Source organism: Squalius cephalus, assembly GCF_949319135.1.
Source record: "Squalius cephalus genome assembly, chromosome: 10".
NCBI classification, from domain to species: Eukaryota; Metazoa; Chordata; class Actinopteri; order Cypriniformes; family Leuciscidae; genus Squalius; species Squalius cephalus.
In genome coordinates, this window is record NC_137131.1 from 5,658,394 (window position 1) to 5,683,705 (window position 25,312).

The 25,312-nt window shown below is 40.7% G+C and overlaps 1 protein-coding gene across 2 annotated transcripts in view; it reads right to left on the reverse strand.

Annotated features, from left to right (window-relative positions):
- eif2s2 (eukaryotic translation initiation factor 2, subunit 2 beta) overlaps positions 1 to 25,312 on the reverse strand; it is a 29,521-nt gene that overhangs the window by 1,967 nt on the left and 2,242 nt on the right. The window contains exons 4-10 of one of the 2 annotated variants that reach the window (XM_079883125.1): positions 24,090 to 24,211; positions 10,740 to 10,917; positions 7,493 to 7,599; positions 7,114 to 7,240; positions 6,852 to 6,952; positions 6,134 to 6,282; positions 5,857 to 5,913 (exon numbers count right to left, since the gene is read on the reverse strand). In XM_079883125.1, the coding sequence (XP_079739251.1) occupies positions 5,857 to 5,913; positions 6,134 to 6,282; positions 6,852 to 6,952; positions 7,114 to 7,240; positions 7,493 to 7,599; positions 10,740 to 10,917; positions 24,090 to 24,152 (782 nt within the window). In that variant the 5' untranslated portion in view covers positions 24,153 to 24,211. Of the gene's footprint in view, positions 1 to 5,856; positions 5,914 to 6,133; positions 6,283 to 6,851; positions 6,953 to 7,113; positions 7,241 to 7,492; positions 7,600 to 10,739; positions 10,918 to 13,111; positions 13,781 to 24,089; positions 24,212 to 25,312 lie in introns of those variants that run through there. The other variant, XM_079883126.1, reaches the window with a different exon arrangement.

Here is a 25,312-nt window from a genome sequence, read left to right on the forward strand (position 1 = left end):
ACACCACCAATTTTCAATATTCTTTCCAAATCGCAAACTTCCAGTTTCCAGAAACAGAGAGTAGAATTCTACACGTGTAAGACTGATCTCTTTCAAATCTACAATCATCTGTAAATATCCAGGAGGCAAAATCGATGGATTTCGTTTCATGCGTCTTCAGAGATGCACGTCAGTGGACACAATGAGGTGTTGAAATAAGCCTGGAAATCTTTTAATAATGCCTTTTGAAACGTTCACAGGGTCAGTCGCTCCCTTTAGAGCAGCAATGCCTTTCTCAAATGATTCAGGTTTCTCTGACATTATGTGAAACGCCTCCAGCAAAAAGTGAAAATGAAGTGTTCTGATGGAGGGTTTCAGTCGCACAGAGACACTGGAAAAATAAACCGAGAGCTTGCCAGACACCAGTACGATATTTTGCAAGGTTAATGATCATCGACACAGAAAAAACACTGGTTTAGTGGTGCTCTCCATAAAACAGAATAATAATTCACTTTCAGATTGCATAAGGACAGAACATCACAATAGACTCTTTCCGTGAACATGGTACAAAACGGTGCCAGAAACTCTTTTGCAGCAAATAGTTAGTGAGAGGAACCACTTTGCTAACAGCGCACAATGCAATATTTGCGACAAGATCAGCAACACGACAAATCTGATGAAGCACTTGACAGTGCACAGAATAAACTTAGCAGAAAGTTGCTCCGTCCTGGACTGCAAGAACAACTAGAGCGATACTCAGAGAATAGGCTACTTTCCTCACACACATGAGAAATATATCTGTACAAAGCTTGAAATGTCTACTTTTAAACTAAATCAAAATCTAGGGTTGGACGATATGACCTAAAAAAAATTTTTTTTACCTTGATTACAATTAATGATTTGAAAATTACGTCGGTTAGGTTCTGAATTTAGGGTTCGATTACTTTTCAATTAATTGTCCAGCCCTACAAATAGTCTCTGATTATGTAATCCAAAAGAAAGTAGAATTTGTCTCTATAGGCGATGGTTTTTGTTCACTATACTGCTAATAGGGTTGTCAAAAGTAACGGTACATCGATACCAACTCTGTGCTGAAATTTTGAAAATGTGACAATACCATTTCTGTAGTACAGAGTACCGGGTATATTCGGTCCCCACTAATAGGCAGTTGCTTTTAGTCGCTTCCATATTTATCTAAGCGCAGGGCTCCAGAATAGCTTTTTTTACTAGGAGTACTGTAGCCGATAGAAACTAGTGTCTGTGAATATTAAACCACAAAAAGATCATTTAAACATTTATTCTGCTGACATTTTTTAAAAATCTTTTTATAAACAATGTTTACTTTTAAACAGCATGTAGCCTTCAATGTTTATATGTATTATTTACTTATGATTACCATCATAAATAAACTCGTTGAATTTAATTTAAAAATAAAAATTCGAATAGTTCAATAAAATAGGAAAAATAGTTCCACCAGAATTTGCTGTGGTACCGAAATTGGTACCGAGAATCATAACATTTTAATGGTATTGGTACCAAGTACTGGAATTTTGGTACTGTGACATATTTAACTGCAGAACTGACGAGTCACTGAATGTCACCTTCATCTTTGAGGCCAACACTGACTCAGAAAACACTAGTTTATTAATAAACAATTAAAATGTCTCCTTGCTATTTTTTCCCCGACACATTCATAATCATTAGGCTACTTTTGCCAGTGCTTTGCGGCAAGCTTGAGTGCGAGGCATATATTCGGCCCCCCAGTGGCCTATATGTGTCTTTGAGTATGTATAAAAAATGTATTAAAAAAAGTCACCAAACTGAAAATAATAAATCAAAGGTGTTTTTAGGCAATCTGTAATGTAATCTTGTTAAACCTGATTTCATAAAATTGGTATCGAAAAAGTATCATTCAGGAACCAGTATCGAAGTCAAGCTATCGGTATCGTAACATTTTTAACGGCGATATCCAGCCCTATGACCAAGCCTCTACTTGTCGACTCACATTTGGTAGAACACAGATAAATCATTTATAATAAATACTGCAATATTCTAGAATGTTCCATTTTGATTCCATGACTGTAGTTGTGACAGCTAAACATGTTTTGGAATAATTTAATAATAGTTTACTACAGTAAATTAAACATCAGTTTAACAGAATGTCAAAAATTTTACACAGTTGTGATGTTTTAATGGTTGCCAAAAAAATACAAAATAAAAAATATAGCTGCGAGCAGCGATTACGGGCCCAAGCCGGTGGCACCGCAACCCTGTTGCCTTTAGTTACCTAAAGGCACCGGGGTGGCGGTGCCACCGGCTTTGGCCCTTCATCGCTGCTCGCAGCTATATTTTTATATATATATATATATATATATATATATATATATATATATATATATATATATATATATATATATATATATATATATATAAGACAGAAACCTTATTACCTTATTCTGATTTTATGATACACTCAAAATATTCCACAACAAATCTTTTAAATTTAATGTAAAAATAAAAACGAAAGTAAGCACTGTTGGGCTCACGTAACCCTCTCATTAGAATCAAAATGTTTCAGCATTTGCGATGTATTTGGATGCTAAACTATTCTTTATTATAGGCTTTGTTCTTCACTCGTGTTCCAATATCGACGGAAAAAATCATCCTCTTCACACGCGCAAAAATGTGCTTGAAACATCACAGTGGTGCGGTGCTTACTGTGAATGTACGAATTGTACTACTGACTATTTAGAGCAGTGTAATTTTTATATGTTAGGTTAACTATTTTATTATTATATTTTATTAAGGCTATAATGAACAGGCTGCGATGTCAAGATTGCAATACTGGAATGTGTGTTTGTGTGTTGTGTGTGTGTGTGTGTGTGTGTGTGTGTGTGTGTGTGTGTGTGTGTGTGTGTGTGTGTGTGTGTGTGTGTGTGTGTGTGTGTGTGTGTATATGTGTGTTCATGTTTTTCTATCCCGGTGGGGACTTCAACCTGAATGCACACAGACTCATGGGGACTCATGTCACAGTGGGGACCTAAATAGAGGTCCCCATGGGTAAACAAGCTTATAAATCATACAGAATGAGTTTTTTTGGAAATGTAAAAATGCAGAAAGTTTTCTGGGATAGGTAGGTTTAGGGGTAGGGTTAGTGTGAGGAGATAGAATATACAGTTTGTACAGTATAAAACCATTAAGTCTATGGAGAGTCCCCACAAAGATAGTAAACCGTGTGTGTGTGTGTGTGGCGTGGGCGCGATTGAACAGTGGACACATAAAAACATACTCCGTCATTATACAGGACGACATTCAAACTGCAAAGTGTTAACTTATATGTGTGTACAGTCGCAATAAAACACAACATTGTGCTTTTGTAAAATAATTTCAAGCAATCCACCCCCCGAAAGGCGCTAATTGTAAAATTAAACTAAAATGCTCATGGCTGCACGGGCATTCATAACGGTGCGCATCCACGGCGAGGAACGAGCAGAACAGAGTGAATGTTTTTCAGTTAATTCCTACTTCCATAGGAATTCATTTGAAACGCTCGCTCAACCACTATCAATGTCAGTGCGGACGAGCATATTTTACTTTCGTTTTTAAGTTGGCGATTCAAAAGCCCCCAGCGGTGTCACACATAGATTAACCAGTGGTAAAATATTCTCACCGTCACAAACCTAGTATATTTTTATGTAGATACAATAGGCCTACCTGATTTTGAACACAAGAGGGCAGTATAGCCCTATGTATGACTTGACTTTTATGGGACTAAATAGTACAATTACTATTTTTAAACTTATAAATAATTATTAAATTGGAAAAGAAAAGAATAAAATGGGTTTAGTTGTGATATTTTTATACTTTTATATAGAAATAAATGGTTTAATTACATTTTTAGAAGATGAGGCTTTAAGTGTTACTTTACTTTAGTCCCTCACTATAGCAAAACCATTTGAGATGTTTAATATCCGTTCACAATTTAGCATCTTTAATGTATTTTCATCATTTTGAAAAAGTTTGGTGTGAATAAAATAAACCAGTTAGGAAGAGTAGCTAAAAACTCAGAGTCTGAAATATCCAAAAAATCCACATTCAAACCAAAATATCTGACTTCCTTTTGCTCTGAGCTAATAACTGTAAATTAGAAAGTTGTCCGGCTCGGTGAGACCAATATATATACTGATTTTTGTAACTGTTGGTAAAACTAACCCACCCACTTTTGTCAAACGCATGTTGAAAGTGACACACTTCCTGCTGCCAGTTGGTGGCGCTATAACTTTGACTCACGATAGTTACATCCATCTGATCTGCCTCTTACCACGAACACACTGCTAAAGTTTCATCAAGATCAGTTAATGTATGCAGAAGTTATAACACTTCGTCTCCTCTCTTTTCTCGCCATAAATTTGTTTCCTCGCCACGGCCAAACCGTTCGAGATATCAAAAATCCGTCCGCAATTTAGCATTCTCAATGTCTTGACTTCATGCTGACTGAGTTTGGAGGTGATTGAATTAATTCTCTAGGAGGAGTACATCGCATTCCACAGCAAGCGTTTTCCAAACAACCCATAATAGCCGACTTCCTGTTGGGCTGGCGTGAAACTTGACAGAGGGAAAGTTGTTCAGCCCGATGAAATCTATATGTGTACCGAGTTTCATATTAATTCATGCAAGCGTGTTTGATATATGGACCAAGTTTTCAGACCCTGTTCAAGAGGGCGCTGTTGAGCCCCCCTGCCACGCCCGTTTCTGAAACTTTTCACATGTCTACTGGCTAATAAGTGTTATGTGTCTGTCGAGTTTCATCCAATTTCAAGCATGCTAAGAGTTTCAAACGCATCCGAAAAGAATATTAAAATTTGATGCGTTGCCACGGCAACAGTATCTAAGATATCAATAATCCTTTCACAGGTCTACATCTGCCGTGTGTTTACATTATACACATAAAGTTTGAAGCAAATCGGGTAAAAGTAAGAGGGTGACTTCAAAGCATTTTGAAAGTGACACACTTCCTGCTGCCAGTTGGTGGCGCTATAACTTTGACTCACAATAGTCACATCCATGTGATCGGCCTCTTACAACGAATACACTGCTGAAGTTTCATCAAGATCAGATAATGTATGCAGAAGTTATAACACACTTCCTGTGTCCCATTATTCGCCATAAATTAGTTTCCTCGCCACGGCCAAACCGTTCGAGATATCAAAAATCTGTTCGCAAGAATTCATCCTCAATGTCTTGACTTTATTCTCACCGAGTTTGGTGGCGATCGGATGAAATCCCTAGGAGGAGTATTTCACATTCCATTGTATGCGTTTTCCAAACAACGTATAATAACCGACTTCCTGTTGGGCTTTTGTAAAACTTAGAGCACGAAAGTTGTTCGGCCCGATGAGATCTATATGTGTACTGAGTTTCATATTATTACATGCAAGCGTGTTTGATTTATGGACCAAGTTTTCGGACCCCATTCCAGGGGGCGCCGTCGAGCCCCCCTGCCACGCCCCGGTACCAGCTTCAGCCCGGCCCTGATGGCCGCGGGTTCTGACGTGTGTGCAAAATTTCAAGAGTTTTTGAGCGTGTTAAGGGCCCCAAAAGTGTCAAAAAGGCAAAAAAAAAAATAATGAAGAAAAAAAAAAATAATAATCCTTACGGAAACAATAGGGCCTTCGCCCTTTCAGGGCTTGGGCCCTAATAAATAAATCACCATTTTAAGGTGCAGGAAACTAGCTACTTGTCATGCCATGTTAGTTTTATGCTAGATAACATTTTATCTAATAGTTCCTGTGGAAATGAAAACATGGGATTTGTGCCCAAGACACCAAGTTGTAGCCTTTCACGGGAAGAGCCAATAACAATATAAAATAAACTCACCTTGTACCTAACTCAGCTAGCAAAAACGCCAAAAGATGTTTTGGCTGTCGATGCAACCTGACAAATAAAAAGTACTGTTAAGAACCATACAAAAGATTGCATTTGCAAATATATGATATGAATATTTTTGATTGCCAGCTATTGAAATGCCCAACAGAAAGGCAAAAACAATGGCTCGCTTTCCAGTTGTTCAGAGAAAAATCAAACTCAGTATCATAAACAAACAGTTTAATTACAACTCTATAAAACAGCTTGACAAATTTTAGTTTTGACTTACAGTTTGCAGATGTCTGTGAAGTTTACGAAGGAGGTCTTCTTTGTGCCGACCCTGACAACTTGAGGAGGCTTCATCACAAACTTTCTCTTTTCTCCTGCCACCATGTCTGGATTTTTTTCCCGCATGATGTTAAAGACTCTATTCAAAAGCTAAAATAATGTGATATTTTCAGTCAGTTTTAATTGAGAGCAGTCATTGTCTACAGAACATAGTGCACAAACTCTATGGCAATGATTATTTAGTTAAAAGTTTTCAAGAGCATATGCTTAATAGTAAGTTCTGTTTACATAATTTTATTAAATGTAGAGCAGTCCCAAAAAGTACTTGGACAATTATGCTATCCTTAATATATGGCTGTCTTTGCATGAGATAACAAAATAGCAACAATATATATGCATATATGTATATTATATATAACATGCCACTGTTTAAAACAAAGACATTGTGTAAAAGTATTGTGACAGGTTCTGGTTGTCAAACGTATGAGTTAACGTGATCTACACCTGTGTGAACTTGATGAGAACCAACTTCATACATCCACTAAAACTCATCTTGACACCAGCTGTAGTAATTCCAAACATGTCGCATAAAAGAGAAGTTAGCAGAGAAAAGCTATTCTGCCAATAAAAGCACCAGATGTCAGCAGGCCCTTCATCAAGTTATCACCTAAAACGTGCACACATGTTCCGCAAGCTTGGAAATAAAAGCTCCCATTCACCTCATCGTATGTGTAGTCTCTCTCCGATCCTGCCCAGGCAGGGCCTGTCTGTGAGCTGAACGTGATATCATCGATGGTTTTACTGTCGTCATCTTCGACACCTTTCACACAAACACCACACAATCATTCAAGTTAAGTCACCTTTATTTGTATAGCACTTTATACAACAGTTTGTTTCGTATTGCAGCTTTACAGGGATTAGATTGCAAACATTTCATTACAGCTATTTACAAAACGCGCTCCACTGAAGTCATGTACTTACTATCATCTTTGCTTTGACTGTCTGTGTCCTCTTGAAAATCTCGGACTTTTCTATGTTTCTTCTTCTTAGGCAGCATTAAGTCATCATCCTCTTGTGTTTCTGATGGCTCTGTTTCGATCTTCAGCTCCTTTTGGAAATTTGCAATTTAGTTAGTTCACGACGATGCACGACAACAGCTGTCGGTGGGCACGAACAGAAAAAACTCCAAATGCAAAGACTCTGATGTGATTGCTCAGTTATCAATTTATATTTTAAAGGAAACCAAGTCTAGAAGAAAGATAGCGTTTTCATGATCAAAACATCTTTCACTGACAAGCAATTACGGCGATGAAAACAATCAACAGTTTAACAACTATACATATGCAAACAATCAACTGACCTTCATTCCCTCCTCAAGCTCGGCATCAAAAATCTTCTCTTTTTTGGACTTCTTTTTCTTTTTCTTCTGGTTGAAGAAGTTTAAGTCATCCAGGTCATCTGATGTTTCTGGATCATCACCAAAAGAAAAAATTAACAAGCCACATGTGGATTACACAAGATTTCACTGAGAAGCAATCAACATTCAGTGTGCAAAGCAACGATTAGGAATATATTGGATTTTTGCAATAAATATTTAATAACAATATTGCATATTATTCTGTTGTCAATGTTAGAATCGAACATGACTGTTTTAAATGTGCTTTTTATGTGGCCATTACATTTCTTTAGCCAATTTTGCACTGGAAAAATTCTTTTTTTTGGCTAATTTCATTGAATCAACACAAAAGTGTGTCATGTAACAGGCAAATGCTAGGGGTGGGGGGTGGGGGGTGGGGGGGGGAACAATTCACATATGAATTATATGTTCCGTCGATTCGTAACGAATCACAAATTTCAAATATAAAGTGTTACGTCTTTAACTTTGCAGTACTAAAAGTTATTGAGACAGTGTTATTAAATCACAATAAGCTGCGTAAAAAGACTCAATGTGGCACAGATACGGTCTCTCAGATGCATGTAATCCCGAATGTAAGGTTCTTTCACAGCTCATTGTGCTTGAATGGTGAAATAGACACACAATTATGTAAAAATGCACATTGTGTGAAGTATTCACATCTCACAACACAGTCTGTTAAGTTCTACACGAACATAAACAGTTGGGAATAAATCAGATGTGTAACATTATATTAGATCCGTGCATTTGTTCTTAAAGGGACAGCAGCCTAATATGTTGCCATCCGTTTCATTAATGTTCATTTAAAAAAAAAATAGAAGAAAATCCCTTTCTGCTTTTGACTAAATCACTGGTATCTTCATTATGAATCGATTTATATTTAACAGTGAAGAGTCAATTTAATGCATTTAATTATTCAATTTCTATAGAATTTATTAAGTAATGTTAAATAAAACTAGGCTACTGTACCTGATTTTTTTCTATTGTATTTGTCCTATTGTTTATTTATTTTCATTTATTTACCCATTTTAAATTTGCAAAAGTTTTTATTTTTGTATCAATTCATTGCATTTATGTACTAAGTAGTTTTTCTATTTGTCTCAGGGCTGCCTTGCTTTATTAAAGAAGACTGCCAGTCAAGTGAAATGACTGCCATAAGCGTAAACGGCATTTGTTTTATAATATTGGGTTGACTAAAATGGGGTAGAATAAACAATACATTTCAAGGTTTACATTTAATTCAGTGAGATGTTTTCTTCAAGATCTATTAAACTCTCTACTGCAGTCAAATAAGAAAAGTAACAAAACAGTAAACTAGAATCAAATCTTTTCATACATCAAATCGAAATTTGATTTAAAATCGAGAATCACATACTGCTGTTTATTACAATTCATTGTTATATAGATGCAAAAAAATATTTAAATATCCTTCTTGTTTCATGTTGTAAATGCAGGGCTCCAGACTGCGACCAAATGGTCGCATTTTGCGACCAAAATTTGAGTGTGCGCGACTGAATTTTACATCCAGTCGCACATGTGCGACCAGTAAATTTAATCTCGTATAGTGTCATAGTGGGCGACAACCGAAGTCGCGTCTGCGATGCTTTACGACATCACGACAAAAAGACTAGCATGTTTAATTTTTTAACGGTCCTCCATGACGGGTTCCGTCAAGAGTGAATGAGTGTGTGCGCGCGAGTGAGTGAGCGAGTGAGTGAGTGAGAGTGTGTGCGTGAGTGTGTGTGTGTGTGTGTGCATGCGCAAGCGAGAGTGAGTGAGTGAGAGCGTGGTGAGTGTGTGTGTGTGTGTGTGTGTAAGTGCGTGTGTACATATATGTGCGAGTGAATGTGTGTGTGAGACGGCTCGCGATGACTGGTCGTAAAGCAACGTGTCGTCTGACATGTTTCTTGTCCACGAATTGACAAGATTTTTAGGAGTCAAAATCGTGTAATCTGAACCAGGCATAACTACAACTATGGTATACTGTGGTTATAAAAGTAGCCTACACATCTTTTTCCAGCACTTCAAAACTATATCATATTTAAATGTTATTTTTAATGTGTTGACCAAAACATTTTTGTTCATCCTTAAAAGATTGTCTATTTATAAAACTGAAAGTTTCAAGAAGTAGGAAAACTCACACTTATTTAAAAAAAAAAAAGACTAAATAACCATTGTAAACATAGCTGCTGAGGGCGCTTAATGGCTATTTTCACTCCCTAATATCTATTTTGTCACTCATTTTACTTTTGAATTAATATTAAGACATTATGAATGACAATAATTAAAGTTAACTTTATCTATACGCCTCAAATTAAGCTCAGCGCTTTGTCATCCCACAGTGCTACCAAACACTTTCTGTAGAACTTAGTGCCGCTGCCCTCAGATGTTAGTCTGGAGCCCTGTGATCTTAAAATAAAACTGCACCATAATTTCTGTACGTTAAGTCTATTTATTATCAAAGCATTTGTCTGTAATAGTTATTTAGGGGGAAAATGTGAAGGTGTGCCCCTAAACGTTCTGCTTGCGCTCCTAAAATTTTAAGTCAGGGGCTACAGCGCTCCTAATAAAAAAAGTTAGTCTGGAGCCCTGAAATGTGAGTAATGTGAGTCAAAAGCTGGAAAACAGCTTGGAAAACATACCTTGATTATTGATCAAAGAAGATTAACTTTTTGGGTTATTTGTAATGTGTTACTTGTTGTTGTTTTAAATGCAAAGAGAGCTGATCTTTTTTGGCCTCTTAAAACTGCCAAGGAGTGATTGTTCAAGTTTATATATACAATGTTTTGTTTTTATTGGATTTGAATTGTAAAAATCAAAATGGCTTGTAGGAAATGCTAGGGAAAATTAGGCATTCATTAGCCATAAATAATGCAGGTGTGAAAAGCCCATAATAATACTGATTTGTGTTCACTACTCTATATTATGGAAGCTTTTTTCCACTACGAAACAAAAAATTAAAACATGTTTTGAATTTATTTCACAATTCTTAATTTGTTTTCTCTCACAATTGCAAGATAATATATCTCACTATTCTGCCTTTATAACTTGCAATTGAGAAAAAAGTCAGAATTGCAAGATTTTATCCCACAAACAAGCTTCTATCCTGTATACCCCTCTTACTACTATGGTCAAGTAGGCAGTGGAAAAAAAGTAACAGCACTAATGCACAATAGAATTGCATGTGTTTCACCTCTCTTCCTCCCCCCATCATCATCATCAAGATCGAACTCTTTCTCCTCGCCGCCGTCAGCCTCAGTCTCTTTTGTTTCCAACGGTTGGCCTTCATCTCCCTCACCACCATCTTCCTCCAGCATGAAAGGCTTCTTCTTTTTCTTCTTCTTCTTGGTCATAGTGGGATCAAATATCATCTGGAAGGATGATAATAGGAGTTTAATAATGACACAACATTGAACAAAGGCTGTCAAAAGACATCAAAAAGGGCAAAATAATGCAAGCAATAATCACCTAATGAGAACTAATCAGAACTAATCCTACTAAAGCTCTCTAAGACAATCTCCTTTTTTTGGTCTTGCACAAAAAGAACAGATCAATTATCCGAGTAAAAAAACTGAAGTTGTCATTTACAGCATCTGAACAATGAACAGTTCTCTGGACGGGAATGTACATTCACATAGTCCTCAAAAGCCACGTTTCCACTGAAATTACCTGGAACAATCTGTCCCAGGAACTTATTTTCCCCATGACCTGTTGCTGATTCGAACAGCAAACAACTCTTACTGCATGCACCGCAACAGATTTTTTAAATTGGTGGTTGAATTGCGTGGAGTCAACCAATCATCATGTTCAGTTCCCAATCCCGAAAGTTCCTGAACATTGAAAAAGTAATACCTCACGAGCAGGGACTTTCCATAGTTGAGTTGTCAAGTCCGTCAATAATCCACTCTATTAATTTTAATCTTTTTGGCAAGTCGAGTAAAAAATAAAGAATAATCATCACAGGTTTTTGGGCTTATTTTAAAAAAATGTGGTTGCTTGTTAGGAAAATCTGACAAGCAACTTTTTTTTCTTTACATTCTCCTTACATTTACTACCTTTCTCGACCCTGAAATTAGTAATAAGTTGCAGTCTATGGATGGACAGAAAGCTCTCGAATTTCATCAAAAATATCTTAATTTGTGTTCCAAAGATGAACGAAGGTCTTACAGGTTTGGAACGACATAAGCGTGAGTAATTAATGACTGAATTTTCATTTTGGGGTGAACTATCCCTTTAACAAACAATGCCACCAACAGAGATGCACAGAGCTGGAGAGGAAACATGTGAGCTGATGGATGGTGCAAAGAGGAGAGGCATGTAATTTTAAAAATATTTTTTTCAATGTATTTTTCATTACAGGCTATAGGCTAATAAAAAAAACAAGTATACTAATGCTATAAGTAGGTAAGCCTATGGTTTGAATTTATTTTATTATAATGTGTGTGTGTCTATATTGCAGCTCTCCCTTAGTGCTCTTGCCTTTAACATGGTGCTTGTGTATGTGTGTTCACTACTCCTAATGTGTGTGTGCTAACTTGGATGGGTTTGTGTCTTTTTCTCCCTTTCCATCTCCAAACCTATTCTGCGCACATGTGATCGGAGTATATGCATGCCTTCCTGCTTTGTTGCAATTGAATGATTTTTGTAAAGTTCCATCTGTTTTTGCTTTTCAAACTCAGAGTGGTTTCATTTTAATATGTTGCATGCTCATTTATCTATAAAAAAAATTATATTGATGATAATAAATAATATTGGGCTTGTTTCTGAAGCCTCGGTTGCTTATTTGTCTTGCGAGAGTTGGCAACACTAGGACTATCTGAGGAGAAAGAACATTTTTACCCAGAACTCTTCCCTGGTCCCTCGAAACACACTGAGTAACGTTACCACCCCAGTCACTAGTTCCTGAGGGAACGTTCTTCCGGTGGAAATGATGCTACTTGGTACTTTACTACTTTAGGGTACTTGTTTGTATGGAACGCTGTTTATTGAATAACTCCCATATTTATATAGCATGGTATTTTATGATTATTCAAGAATACCATGATATGTGTCTGAAAACACAGTAACGTTGTAGACCATGGCACCACAAAACAAGAATTACCGAGAAACGTCTGCAAAGACATGGTAGTGCCATAGTAAATATCTAAAAAACATAGTTGTATTATGAGGACTAATAAAACAAAGTACTCGTCCAAAATAAAATGTTATTATCTCGTCCAAACAACCACGGTAGTACCCCAATACCTGTCCAACTAACGCTAGCCTGTATTACTACGGTAAGTTAAATGTAAAAAAAAAAAAACAATAAACATGTTATCATGTCTAATTTTCCATGGTGGTACAATATTACCATTTGTCAATAAAATGGAAAGACTGTTAAAGAAGCGAAAGATATTTAAATCTAACTAGCTGACAAATGACAAAAAGATCTAGAAAAGACGAGCTGTGCACATGCTTCCTCGCAGCCTTTACTAGTAGGCCCAATTGTCCTTCTCTTTTGAATGTCTAATTAATTAAACAAAAAAATAACAGATAATCTTTCTAAAACAACGATTGTTTACTAACCTCGTCTCCTGACATGGTTTCGGGTTGTTGTGAAAACCCAAGAAGAAGAAAATAAGCGTTATAATAGACTATTCTTCACGGTACACCTCTCCTCGAAACGCGAGTGGCTCGCGACGGTCCAGGCGGAGCTCCGTACGCATGCGCGTTAGATTGGCCTAGGCGCATTGCATGACGGAAGTTGTAGTTTTGGCCTGCAAATCTACGAAGTGGAGCCCATTTTTCTGTCAACGTTTGTTACTTAAACTTTAAAATTACTATATTTAAGTAAAACAATTGTGGCACAGAGATGTTTTCACACAGAAATGTGACCTCGACAGTTAGGGATTACAGAACTCCCCAGTCCCTCCTCCATGTCTTGTTTGGGCAGATTATTTGGAGCTCATGAAGCAAAACGATACTCGGTTACTCACGTAACCTCGGTTCTCTCTAGAGAGGGAACGAGTATTGCGTAAGGAACTTACGCTACGGGAAAAGTCATCTTTTCTCGAGATACTGAAGCCAAAAAATTATCCTTAATTAATTTTTCATAATTTGTCAACGCAGTGCAGCAGGCAGCACAGCAGAGCTAGAGCGGGCAATACTGCGTGCTCATTGGCTGCCGCGCGGCAACTGCTTAAGCCTACCAGTGAGCCCCGCGTGACGTCACGCCCAATCAGGGTGCGCGCGCCCTCGCGCGTCACAGCCCGCCAGAAGGGGCGGCGTCAGAGCGTATAAAAACAGGGCTCGGAGGCTTAATTCTCTGGTTTCTGTCGAATGAAGCGACATGAGCTCGAGGCGCAAGCACGGCAGGGAACGCAATACTCGTTCCCTCTCTAGAGAGAACCGAGGTTACGTGAGTAACCGAGTATCGTTCTCTTACGAGAGGTTCTCTCGTATTGCGTAAGGAACTTACGCTACGGGAACCCTTTGTCAACGCCGTGCGCGCCATGCATCCACACACAACTCCAGGGGGAGGGGACCCGGGGAGTGAAGAGTGGGGAGAGAGGTGGCCAGCAATGCGGGCCAACACATGTACATAAGCACCCGTAGGGAGAAACAGAGCGGCGCAGCCGGTCTGTATATAAAAGCTTTCCCTGAAAGTGCGGCTCGACCAGAAGAGTCAAATCTAATATCCAGCCTGCGAAGAGCAGGGCATGAACATGATTTTAGACTGCAAGAAGTTTAGCCTGCAGGGCGGGAACTTCCAGGTTATAAAACCTAACAAATGTAGACGGGGAGGCCCAGCCTGCTGCCGTACAAATGTCATAAATGGAAATCCCACTGGACCATGCCCACGATGAGGCAACGCCTCTGGTGGAATGAGCCCGTATGCCCAGAGGGCACTGCAGGTCTTTGGACGCGTATGCTGTCGCAATAGCGTCCACTATCCATCTGGATAGCGTCTGTTTCGAGGCGGCGAGACCCCTGGTGTGCCCACCAAACGAAACAAAGAGCTGCTCTGAGAGCCTGAAGGCTGCAGAGCGCGTAATATAAAGCCTTAACGCCCTGACAGGGCAAAGGAGGTTATTATCGACCTCGCTGGCTGCCGGCGGCAGGGCTGAGAGGGAGATAACCTGTGCTCTGAAAGGAGTACCCAACACTTTAGGGACATAGCCATGTCTAGGTTTGAGAATGACTAACGAGTCGTTAGGTCCAAACTCGAGACACGACGCGCTAACTGATAGCGCATGCAAGTCACCCACACGTTTTACTGAGGCGAGGGCCAGCAGAAAAACGGTTTTGAAAGTGAGGTATTAGAGACCCACAGAGTCTAACGGCTCGAAGGGAAAAGCTTTAAGGGCCTCCAGGACCGAAGACAGATCCCATATCGGAACCGAAGGTGGCCGCGGAGGGTTCAGCCTCCTGGCGCCTCGCAGGAAACGGGTAATGAGTTTGTTTCTTCCTAGTGCGCGGCCGCGCGCCGAGTCGGCGAACGCAGCAATCGCCGCAACATACACCTTGAGCGTGGAGGGGGACCTGCCCGCGTCCAAGAGCTCTTGGAGGAAGTTCAGAACCTGTGGAACCCCACAGGACTGAGAGTTCAAACTCTTCCCTGCACACCATTTGTTAAACACTGACCATTTAGACGCATAGAGCCGCCTCGTCGAGGGGGCTCTGGACTGCGAGGTCGTGTTAACTACCCCTTCTGGTAGATCAGCGAATATTCGTTGATTACCCCCGCATGCAGAGACCAGCGCTCTGGATGGGGATGCAGAATTGACCCTCGGGCTTGAGAGAGACGGTCTCTCCTCGCCGGAATCGGCCACGGGGCTGTGTCTGACAGGCTCACCAGCTCCGGGAACCAGGGTTGGTTCTCCCAGTGCGGGGCTATGAGGAGCACTGCGCAGCGCGTTTCCCTGATCTTTGCTAATACCTGAGGCAGCATTGAGATCGGGGGGAAAGCGTACAACGGGACACTGGGCCAAACTTGGGCCAGCGCATCCTTGCTCTTCGAAAAGAACCTTTTGCACTGAGCGTTCTCGCTTGTGGCAAAAAGGTCCAATTTCGCTTCGCCGAAGCGGCGCCACAACGTCTGTACCGTCTGGCTGTATAACGCCCATTCCCCTGGGGTAACATTGTCCCTGGACAGTTTGTCCGGGTCGTCGTTCAGGTGCCCGGGCACGTGCGCGGCTCTCAGCGAGCGCAGCGAGCCCTGAGCCCAGACCAAAAGGCGTTCTGTTAGAGCGCGCAGGGCTCTGGATCTGAGTCCGCCCTGGCGGTTCACGTAGGACACCACTGACATGTTGTCTGAGCGAACTAGCACGTGGTGTCCCCGCAAGTATGGGAGAAAATGCTTCAAAGCCTTCTCGACCGCTAACATCTCCAGACAGTTTATATGGAGGTTCCGCTCTGGGCCCGACCAGGGGCCGCAGATTGGTCTGCCCCCGTAAAGCGCTCCCCAACCCATGTTGGACGCGTCTGTCGAGACCACTTTGCGGTGTGAGATGACTCCCATTGTCACTCCCTGTCGGTACCATTCGGGCGCTAGCCAGGGCTGCAGGGCTGAGACACAGACCTGAGTCACGCTGACTTGAGCGCTGCCCGAAACCCACGCTCCGCGGGGTATTTTCGATTTCAGCCAGCATTGAAGCGGGCGCATTCGAAGTAAACCCAGCTGTAGGACCGCTGCGGCTGATGCCATATGGCCTAACAGCTTCTGGAAACGTTTCAGAGGGAGGTATCTGCCCTTTTGGAAGGATGCTGCGAGGTGTCGAACACAGCGCGCGCGCTGTTCTGACAGCCTGGCCGTCATCGCCACCGAGTCCAGTTCTATTCCTAGGAAGGAAATTGACTGACTGGGGATAAGTGAGCTCTTGGCCCAGTTCACCGAAAGACCCAGGCTTTCCAGATGACTGAGAAGCGCTATCTTGTGAGAGATGAGTTCCTCTTTTGACTGCGCTAGTCTTTCAGATCGAGAGATATGAACCAGTCCCTCGGGCGAATTAGCGCGAGGATCTGCCTGGTCGTAAGCATTTTGAACGGCCGTCTCATGAGAGCCCTGTTCAAATGTCTCAGATCTAATATGGGTCTGAGCCCACCGTCCTTCTTGGGCACGAGGAAATAACGGCTGTAAAGCCCGCCTCGGTCAGAGAAGGGGGAACTCTCTCTATCGCCTTTTTTTTTTTTTTTTTTTTTTTTCGTAGCAGCTTCGCTATTTCTGCATGAAGCAGATGGGCTGCTTCTGCGTTCACTTTCATTTCGGTCCGGGCTGAAAGCGCGGAGGCCGACGACTGAACTGTAGCGAATAGCCCTGTATTACCGTGTCCAGCACCCATGTCGACACACCCGGAATAGCTTTCCATGCATTCGCACTCATAGCTAGGGGTCGAATGGCCTCTGAGTCCTGCCCGCTGCATAGCGCGGGACGAGGGAACTGCAGTGGCGGGCGCGCGGTGCGCGCCGAGACAGTGCTGCGAGACGGGGACTCGCTGATAGCAGTGACCGGCCGGATTGCGCTGAGAGAGCGCGCGTGAGTGTTTATAGCAGAGTGTGAACGCAGGGGAGCGGGCACAGGACTCTTTATTAAAACACGGCCGGTGGCAGTGGCGATATCTGAACCCTGAACGTGTGAGACAGAGCGAACAGCGTGTGGTTGTGAGCACTCGTGAGCGGGCACCTTTCCTACACTTAACACTCGAGCGGCAAGTGCGCGCTTTATGTGAGTGTGCTCTGTGGGGTACACAGGGGGAATTGTGCTTGTGTGTAGAAATGAACACTGGGTCGTGGGCATATTTACTACACTCAAACACCGTCGGCGTGAGCCGAATAACCAGAATTAACACTCTTTGCCAGATTTTCTGGGCCGCTGTACGAACAGCGTTTGTGTGCAGGCGAGCGAGTTGTATAACTGACTCATTGGCTGCAATACACACACTTTCTGCGTGTGAGAAGCTGGCCGCGAGCTTGGATCAGCGAACAGCATAAAAATTTTTGCTGCCAGAGCCGGGATCGAACACGGGTCTCTGGTGTGAAAGCCTGTTATTCTGCCACTGAGCCACAGGGGAAGAGTGCATAGGCTATCGGTTCGCTCGAGCATAAGAGAGTGCGGGTCATGTTTTTCGTCGGCGATAGCGTGCAGACGTGCGTGTATTATAACAGGCTCGTTGCTGCAACATTAACATTTTCAGCCGCCTAAACTCAGAGGGGGCTGAGAAACGTATGGGAATTGGAGAATGGCCCGGCCTCAGCGGGGCTACAAACATCTCCCTCCTCATTCCGCCGGTGAGTGAGGCACGCGGGGTGCTGAGCATTACTCGTGACCGTCCGCTCTGACATCCCTGAGAACGGCGCAGTTTGCGCGGGAAGCGGGGCGAGTAGCCGGAGCGTCGTCATGTTTTGCAGGCGAGCGTGTAAGGTAACAGGCTCGTTTACTGCAATATTAATATTTCCAGCCGCCTGAACTTAGAGGGGACTGAGAAATATGTGAGAAAGGCGGAAGCCAAGCCTCGGTGGGACTCGAACGCTCTCTTTCCTCCTATCACCGGCGAGTGACGGACGCGGGGACAGTAGCTTTCTTGTAACGTAAAGAAAACTAACCCCGCGACTGTCAGCTTCTGCAATCCCTTGTGAGCGGCGCAGTCCGCGCGGCTCGAACAGAGGGAGAGAGTGCGGGGAGAGCGAGTAGCCAGAGAGCGTTATCATGTTTGCAGGCGTGCGTGTGCTGTGACAGGCTCGTTTACTGCAATATTAATATTTTCAGCCGCCTGAACTTGGAGGGGACTGAGAAATATGTGAGAAAGGCGGTAGCCAAGCCTCGGTGAGACTCGAACACTCTCTTTTCTCCTATCACCGGCGAGTGACGGACGCGGGGACAGTAGCTTTCTTGTAACGTAAAGAAAACTAACCCCGCGACTGTCAGCTTCTGCAATCCCTTGTGAGCGGCGCAGTCCGCGCGGCTCGAACAGAGGGAGAGAGTGCGGGGAGAGCGAGTAGCCAGAGAGCGTTATCATGTTTGCAGGCGTGCGTGTACTGTAACAGGCTCGTTTACTGCAATATTAATATTTTCAGCCGCCTGAACTTGGAGGGGACTGAGAAATATGTGAGAAAGGCGGTAGCCAAGCCTCGGTGAGACTCGAACACTCTCTTTTCTCCTATCACCGGCGAGTGACGGACGCGGGGACAGTAGCTTTCTTGTAACGTAAAGAAAACTAACCCCGCGACTGTCAGCTTCTGCAATCCCTTGTGAGCGGCGCAGTCTGCGCGGCTCGAACAGAGGGAGAGAGTGCGGGGAGGGCGAGTAGCCAGAGAGCGTTATCCTGTTTGCAGGCGTGCGTGTGCTGTGACAGGCTCGTTTACTGCAGTATAGATATTCCCAGTAGCCTGAACTAGGAGGGGACTGAGAAATATGTTATAGATGGAGGTTAGAACGGCCTTGGCGGGTCTAGAACACTCTTTTCTCCTTTCGCCGGGAGACGGCGGGCGGGGGGGAGGGGGGTAGCTTTCTTGTAACGTAAAGAAAGCTAGCCCCGTGACCGTACGCGTCTGCGATCCCTTGTGAGCGGCACGTTTTGCGCGGCTCGAACAGAGGGAGAGAGCGAGCCCCGTAATCATCCGCATCTCTAACACACCTTGTGAGAGGCGCAGTTGCGCGGCTCGACAGAGGGAGAGAGAGAGCGGGGAGTGGTGCGAGGCATTTGAAACAACGCCTCGTGTAAAGATACATCAGTGAAACACATAATGATAAAGGATATATCGCCGGATAGCTGAGCTGGCACGGCAGGCTGAAGGCGGCGAAGATTCGTCCGGCTTCCTCAGGCTGTCCTAGGCTGGCTCGTTGCTGGTTTCGACGGCGACGGCTTCTCTCAGAGAGCAGCGATGCGAAGAGCTTCGCTGAAGAGACAGAAATCAGAGAATTAAGCCTCCGAGCCCTGTTTTTATACGCTCTGACGCCGCCCCTTCTGGCGGGCTGTGACGCGCGAGGGCGCGCGCACCCTGATTGGGCGTGACGTCACGCGGGGCTCACTGGTAGGCTTAAGCAGTTGCCGCGCGGCAGCCAATGAGCACGCAGTATTGCCCGCTCTAGCTCTGCTGTGCTGCCTGCTGCACTGCGTTGACAAATTATGAAAAATTAATTAAGGATAATTTTTTGGCTTCAGTATCTCGAGAAAAGATGACTTTTCCCGTAGCGTAAGTTCCTTACGCAATACGAGAGAACCTCTCGTAAGAGAACCCTTCATGCTGACACAAGCTTGAGAGTGTTTACATGAACAAATGAGTGAGCTGGAAGAAATACTCTTAAGAGTTAAGTAAATCTTGGGAAATAATGCTCACATTGGTTTCTAACTGCATGGCTTGAGGAGGTATCTGGGGTTTCACATTCTATCAATCTACACTACAATATCTTCAGACCCCTGAACCTGGGTACTTTTGTTCTTTATGTTCATACTGGCTTGCAAACCATTTTATTCCTCTAATCTGTTTAAAATTGCAGTGGGATTCCTGGCTCCCAGAGAGCTAAACCCTGGCTTCATCCTTTCCTGTCTGCTTCTTAATAACAATGTCGTGTTACATGCAATCATAGAGCACATAAATGTGAACTTTTCACTTTTTTTTTAGATCAAATACAGCCCCTGAGGTATAAAGGTCTGTTCGATTTATTAGGCCTACTAGCAACAGAAACCACCAAATTACTTTCCTAAACACCTGTTTGTATATGAATTGCAACATTTCCTTATTTTTAATGTTTTATATGATGTTTATTTTCTATCTTTTGTCTAACGGTATAAAGGTATTATATCTAACGGTATTTTTAACTCAAACCCTTTGCTGAAAGGTTAATCATTTGTTGTTTAATGTTTGGTTCTGTTGTGCAGCTTAAGGCTTTAAAGTGTGTGTCTCAAGAGTAAGAGTCGCAGCTTGAACCCCTAAATGTAATATATCATGACAGTATAGATGCTAAAGAGGTCAGCAGTGGATCAGCAGTATGTTTCAGGGTGTATGGGGTGGATCATGGCTAATGTATGCATTCTCCATACTGCATTTGCTCTGAGCAGCTCGATTTTCCCAGTAAAAGAGCTGTTGCACTCTTACCGCAAGCTGTGAAGTGAAAGAAAATATATTCATGTGTAAATCTGCTTATAGGAAATAAGTAGTTTATGCTTTTTGAGCATGGGAGGGAAGACAGAAATCCAGACAAGAAAATCCAATGTGTGCAGAAGGTAAAATGTGTCTTATTCCTTCCCTCTGACTCTTTCTCTCTCTTTTGTGTCTCGCTCTGTCTTCATTTGTGTTGCCTTTATCACGAAGGTGACATGAGGTCCTCTTTTGGGCTTTTTAAAAGCCAGAAAAATGTCTAGGCTATATGTTCACAAAACCGGATCATTACTTTTATGTATTACTGTCATTTTTAATGTAATAAATCTCTGTTACTTTAGTTCTCGTAGAGGTTCAGCCTTGTTTTTAGACTATACACATTACTAATCAAAACACTGAAGCTATGCCGAGACGTCTTATTTTCATTATAGGCCCATTTCGAGTTTATATGTATAGCATTAGCAATGAAAGTGAAAATATACACGTGTCACAGGCATCGGAGAATAGCGAGAAAAACTTAAATTAGGTTGACAGATAGCGAACTATTTCGAATCTGTGGGCACTTAAATGCATGATGCCGCTTTTCACTGATCTCAGAGATTCTGTGATTTCGGAAACTGGATAGGAATATGGCTTTGAAACTAAATGTATATGTTGAAATCAAAGGTTTCTCTACCCATGGTACAACCAAACTACATAATAGCTTCAACAAATGGAAACACATGTCGAGTCACGCATCACAGTATATTTGGTGTCAGTTCTTACTGAAAAATCCCATGTCTTTTCCGTTATGTGGGCATTTCTGTTTCATATCACTTCATACATAGAATTGAATACTGTTTTAGTTTATTCTTTTATACGGTAAAGGAAAGCTATTAAAAAATACGTCCATTTACAAAATCTCATATTTCAGTGAAAATAAAATCACATTGGCCAAATTAAAACGCTTTTTTATTATTATTGCTTATTTCATTTATTATAACAACAAACAAGTTCTTATTCATTTAAATGTTTGTGAGTTTGTGATTAATTTTTTTATTCGTTCATTCAATGTTTATTTATAAAGCACTTTAAAAAAAAAAAAAAAAAAAAACACAAGGTTGCCCAAAGTGCTGTACAGAGCTTTATAATCAATAAGAGCAAACAGAATTAAGTACACACAACTAAATAATTCATCAAATAGTAAAAGCCACAGTAAATAAGTGAGTTTTAAGCTGTGATTTGATAATATAGAGAGATGGCACAGTTCGGATCCATGACAGTAGAAGCTGTTCCAAAGTTTAGGGCCTGCTATCGCAAAAGCTCGGCCCCATATGTTTTAGCCTATTGACCTGCGGACAGAGAGCAATCCGAGATCCCCGGACCGAAGTGACCTAGATGGGCCGTGAGAACGTAGCATGCCAGAAAGATCACCTGGTGCTAGGCCTTTTATTGATTTAAAAACGAAAACTACAATTTTACATTCTATTCTCAATTTAACCGGTAGCCAGTGCAAAGAAATTAAAATAGGAGTAATATGATCAAATATTCGACTACCGGTCAACACCGTTCGTAGACGCTCAATGGATGAATGGTTAGTAAAGTGAATTGCAATAATCAAGACGCAAAGCAATGAACGCATGAATACATATTTCAAAGTTCTTCAAAGAGAGAAAAGATTGAACTTTTTCTAAGGTGTCATAAATGGAAGAAACATGATTTAACAACAGAATTAATAGGTTTATCAAACCAAAGTCCTGAATCAAACAAAACACTTAGTTTGTTTTATTCTCTTGGACCCTGATTTCACTTGTGCTAAAAAACCTAAATACATATTTACTAATTTTGTGTTTTTCAAAATCATACATGTGCACAACACATTTTTTGAATATAGACATATTAAAAATATACAAAATTAATCTGCATGAATAAAAGAAAAGTTACATCTGTTGAATATGCAGTTAAAATCACCTTAAATAAGGAACAAGAATGAATTAATTTGAAGCATTAAGAAAAGATCACAAATTCTGCAAATAATTTTAAATAGGCAAGATCTGAAAATCTGTTATTAAATGTAATTTATTATATAAGTTTCTTTAGCTTTTCTTTAGCAACTAAATCAAACTGACTACAACCAGTTTATCACCAAGCTTATAAAACATGAGCCATTCGTGAATCACATCGAGATAGATGTGAGACATGTTAATGTTAAGCTAGCGTGCAAAGGAAACACGGTTTAAAACTTGATCTCTTTAAAAAAAAATGTAATTAAAAAAAGGCTAAATCACTACCAACTTCATACCCAGTGATCACTGTGCATTTTTGTTGTATGGAAAATAACATTTACATAATAAAAGAATGTTTCAAAAATAGGATAGGATACTAAGATTTGTTTTCAGAGAATATATTCTATAGAATAGATGGTGAAACCGTACTAGAATCACAGGCCTTGACGGTTATGTTTTGGTTTGGAGCTGGCACATATAATCTGGCACAATTTTCAGTCTTGTACAACTTCTGATAATTGCACCCCAGAAAACTGGTGTTAATGACAGAAAATAAGTGGCTGAGAAACACATGCTTTCTTAGCTTGTCCAGACCCTGTCAAACCCACATTTACGGCATCTCTTCATTCTGGACAATTCAAAGGTTTCCCAAATCCCCTGAGAGCAATGTTCAGCACTCACTTGGTTGACTTTCCCCACTAGCGGTTCCATGGCTTTGATTTTACAAAAGTTTCCGAGCCTCTGACAATGTCCAGATGAGCAAACGATAGACTTATTCCTAATGAATTGCATACTTTGGCATTAGATATGTGAATGTAATGTCACCACCATTGAACCAGCCAAAAAAACAATACAAAAAAAACAATACTGACATGATTAGATCCTGTTATTAGATCCCATACCTCTCTTGATGTTTTTAAATCTCACTTAATGACTACTTGCTCACACTTGCACTCAACTGTATTTCATTTACAGTGATTTTTGTATTTGTTTTGGACTTGGTCTCATGCGGGTTGTATGAATATATTAGGTCCTGGTTTGTAAAGCACTTTGGCCAACATGTGTTGTTTTCAAATGAGCTGTAGAAATAAATGTGATAGATGGATTGATGAGTGATTGATTCCTTTTATACATCCGATTTTATCATTTAAGGTAAACATAAAACAGTTCACATTTAATCTATTTGTAACATCTGGGCATTCTCTTTGGAAAAATCTTTGGAGAACAAGGCTTACAAATGTGTGATTTTGTTATGAACATTTGCTTCCCAGGTCAGAAGGTGAGAAGGCACTTATTAAATGTTCCTAAAACTTAAGATATGCCGTGAAATGCCTGAATAGTGCCATTGTCTTGAAAACTAGATGACGGAGAAAACAACAAATCCATTTCAAATGAACATCCAAATGCACGTTCTTTTGATAATTTGCTCAGATGATCTTGCAGCAATCATACATCCCCTAAGAGGAAAAACAGTCAATTACCTCAGCTTGTGGTTTTCTGTGTAGAATTATTGATGGTTGTGGTTTTCTATTGGTGGATCTCATGTGAGTAAGGAAGCCCCGCTCTCACGCCAGTTGCACACGTCATCAGAGAAGAGATGTTGCTGGCAGAGGAGAGGAAGTTTTTTTGATTAATTATTTTTCAATAGATGCAATATTTCAGATTAAAATAGAGCGAAGGCCTTTAAAATCTATTTTTTTTAAGTGAGAGTAGTGGCATCTGGAGGCATTAAAACAATTTGTGTAATGTCATGGTGTAATGTCATATAGCTCCCTATAAATATATAAAGAGTTGTTTTTTTAGACATAATTTCTTACTTTATATATATATTGCATTTAGATATACTGTATATTTAGACATTCTAAAAGACTACTTTTTGTCAAGGTTAGGATATTTGTTGTTAGATATGCATCAGGTTTTGCATTATGGTTGCAATCAAACATTAAAATTTAGTTAGAAATGGATGACATGAAAAGCATTTTTGTTACTCAATATTTGATTGATAATTAAAAAACTTAAAATAAGGAATGGATAGCGATAATTCTAAACACTTCATACAAACATTTTGTAATTAATGTAAATTTTGTCTGTGCATTCTGCATTGGGGTTGAATTGTTGATTTTGTTTCACACATTTGCAAGGTCTTGCTCTGTTACATTTACACTAGTTCAAATGTATGTGTGGGTGTCTATTTTGCAGTTTTGGAGTATTTTTTTATTTTTTTTGCATCATAGTTTGTACCACCAAAAGATTTGTATTCGTATTTTTTTGTTTTTCATATTCATTTCCTATGTCGGTTAATTTTGACCGCAAGGTACCAAGTTTTACTTTTTATTTTTTGACCCTTTAACATATCTGAATCATGTCCATGATTTTTTTGTGAGTTCACATAGCTAATGCAACAAAAGTCACCAAGTGTCATCCCATTCTGGTGAAGCAAAAAAAAAAAAAAACAGTCAAAACGTAAATTTTTTTGGTCAACTCCAAAGAGGACCAAAGAGGTCCAGAGGGTTAAAGATAACAAGGCACTGAATAAAAAAAATAAAATAATGATGTGCTTGTATAAATATTGCAATATTTCATAAAAAATAAGATTTGTACATTTTGATTCCATGGTGACTTTACATTTTCATTGGTGTTTGAACTTCACACAGGTAGTTCATCACATTAAATATGAACATGTTCCAATAAAGTCTGACAAATG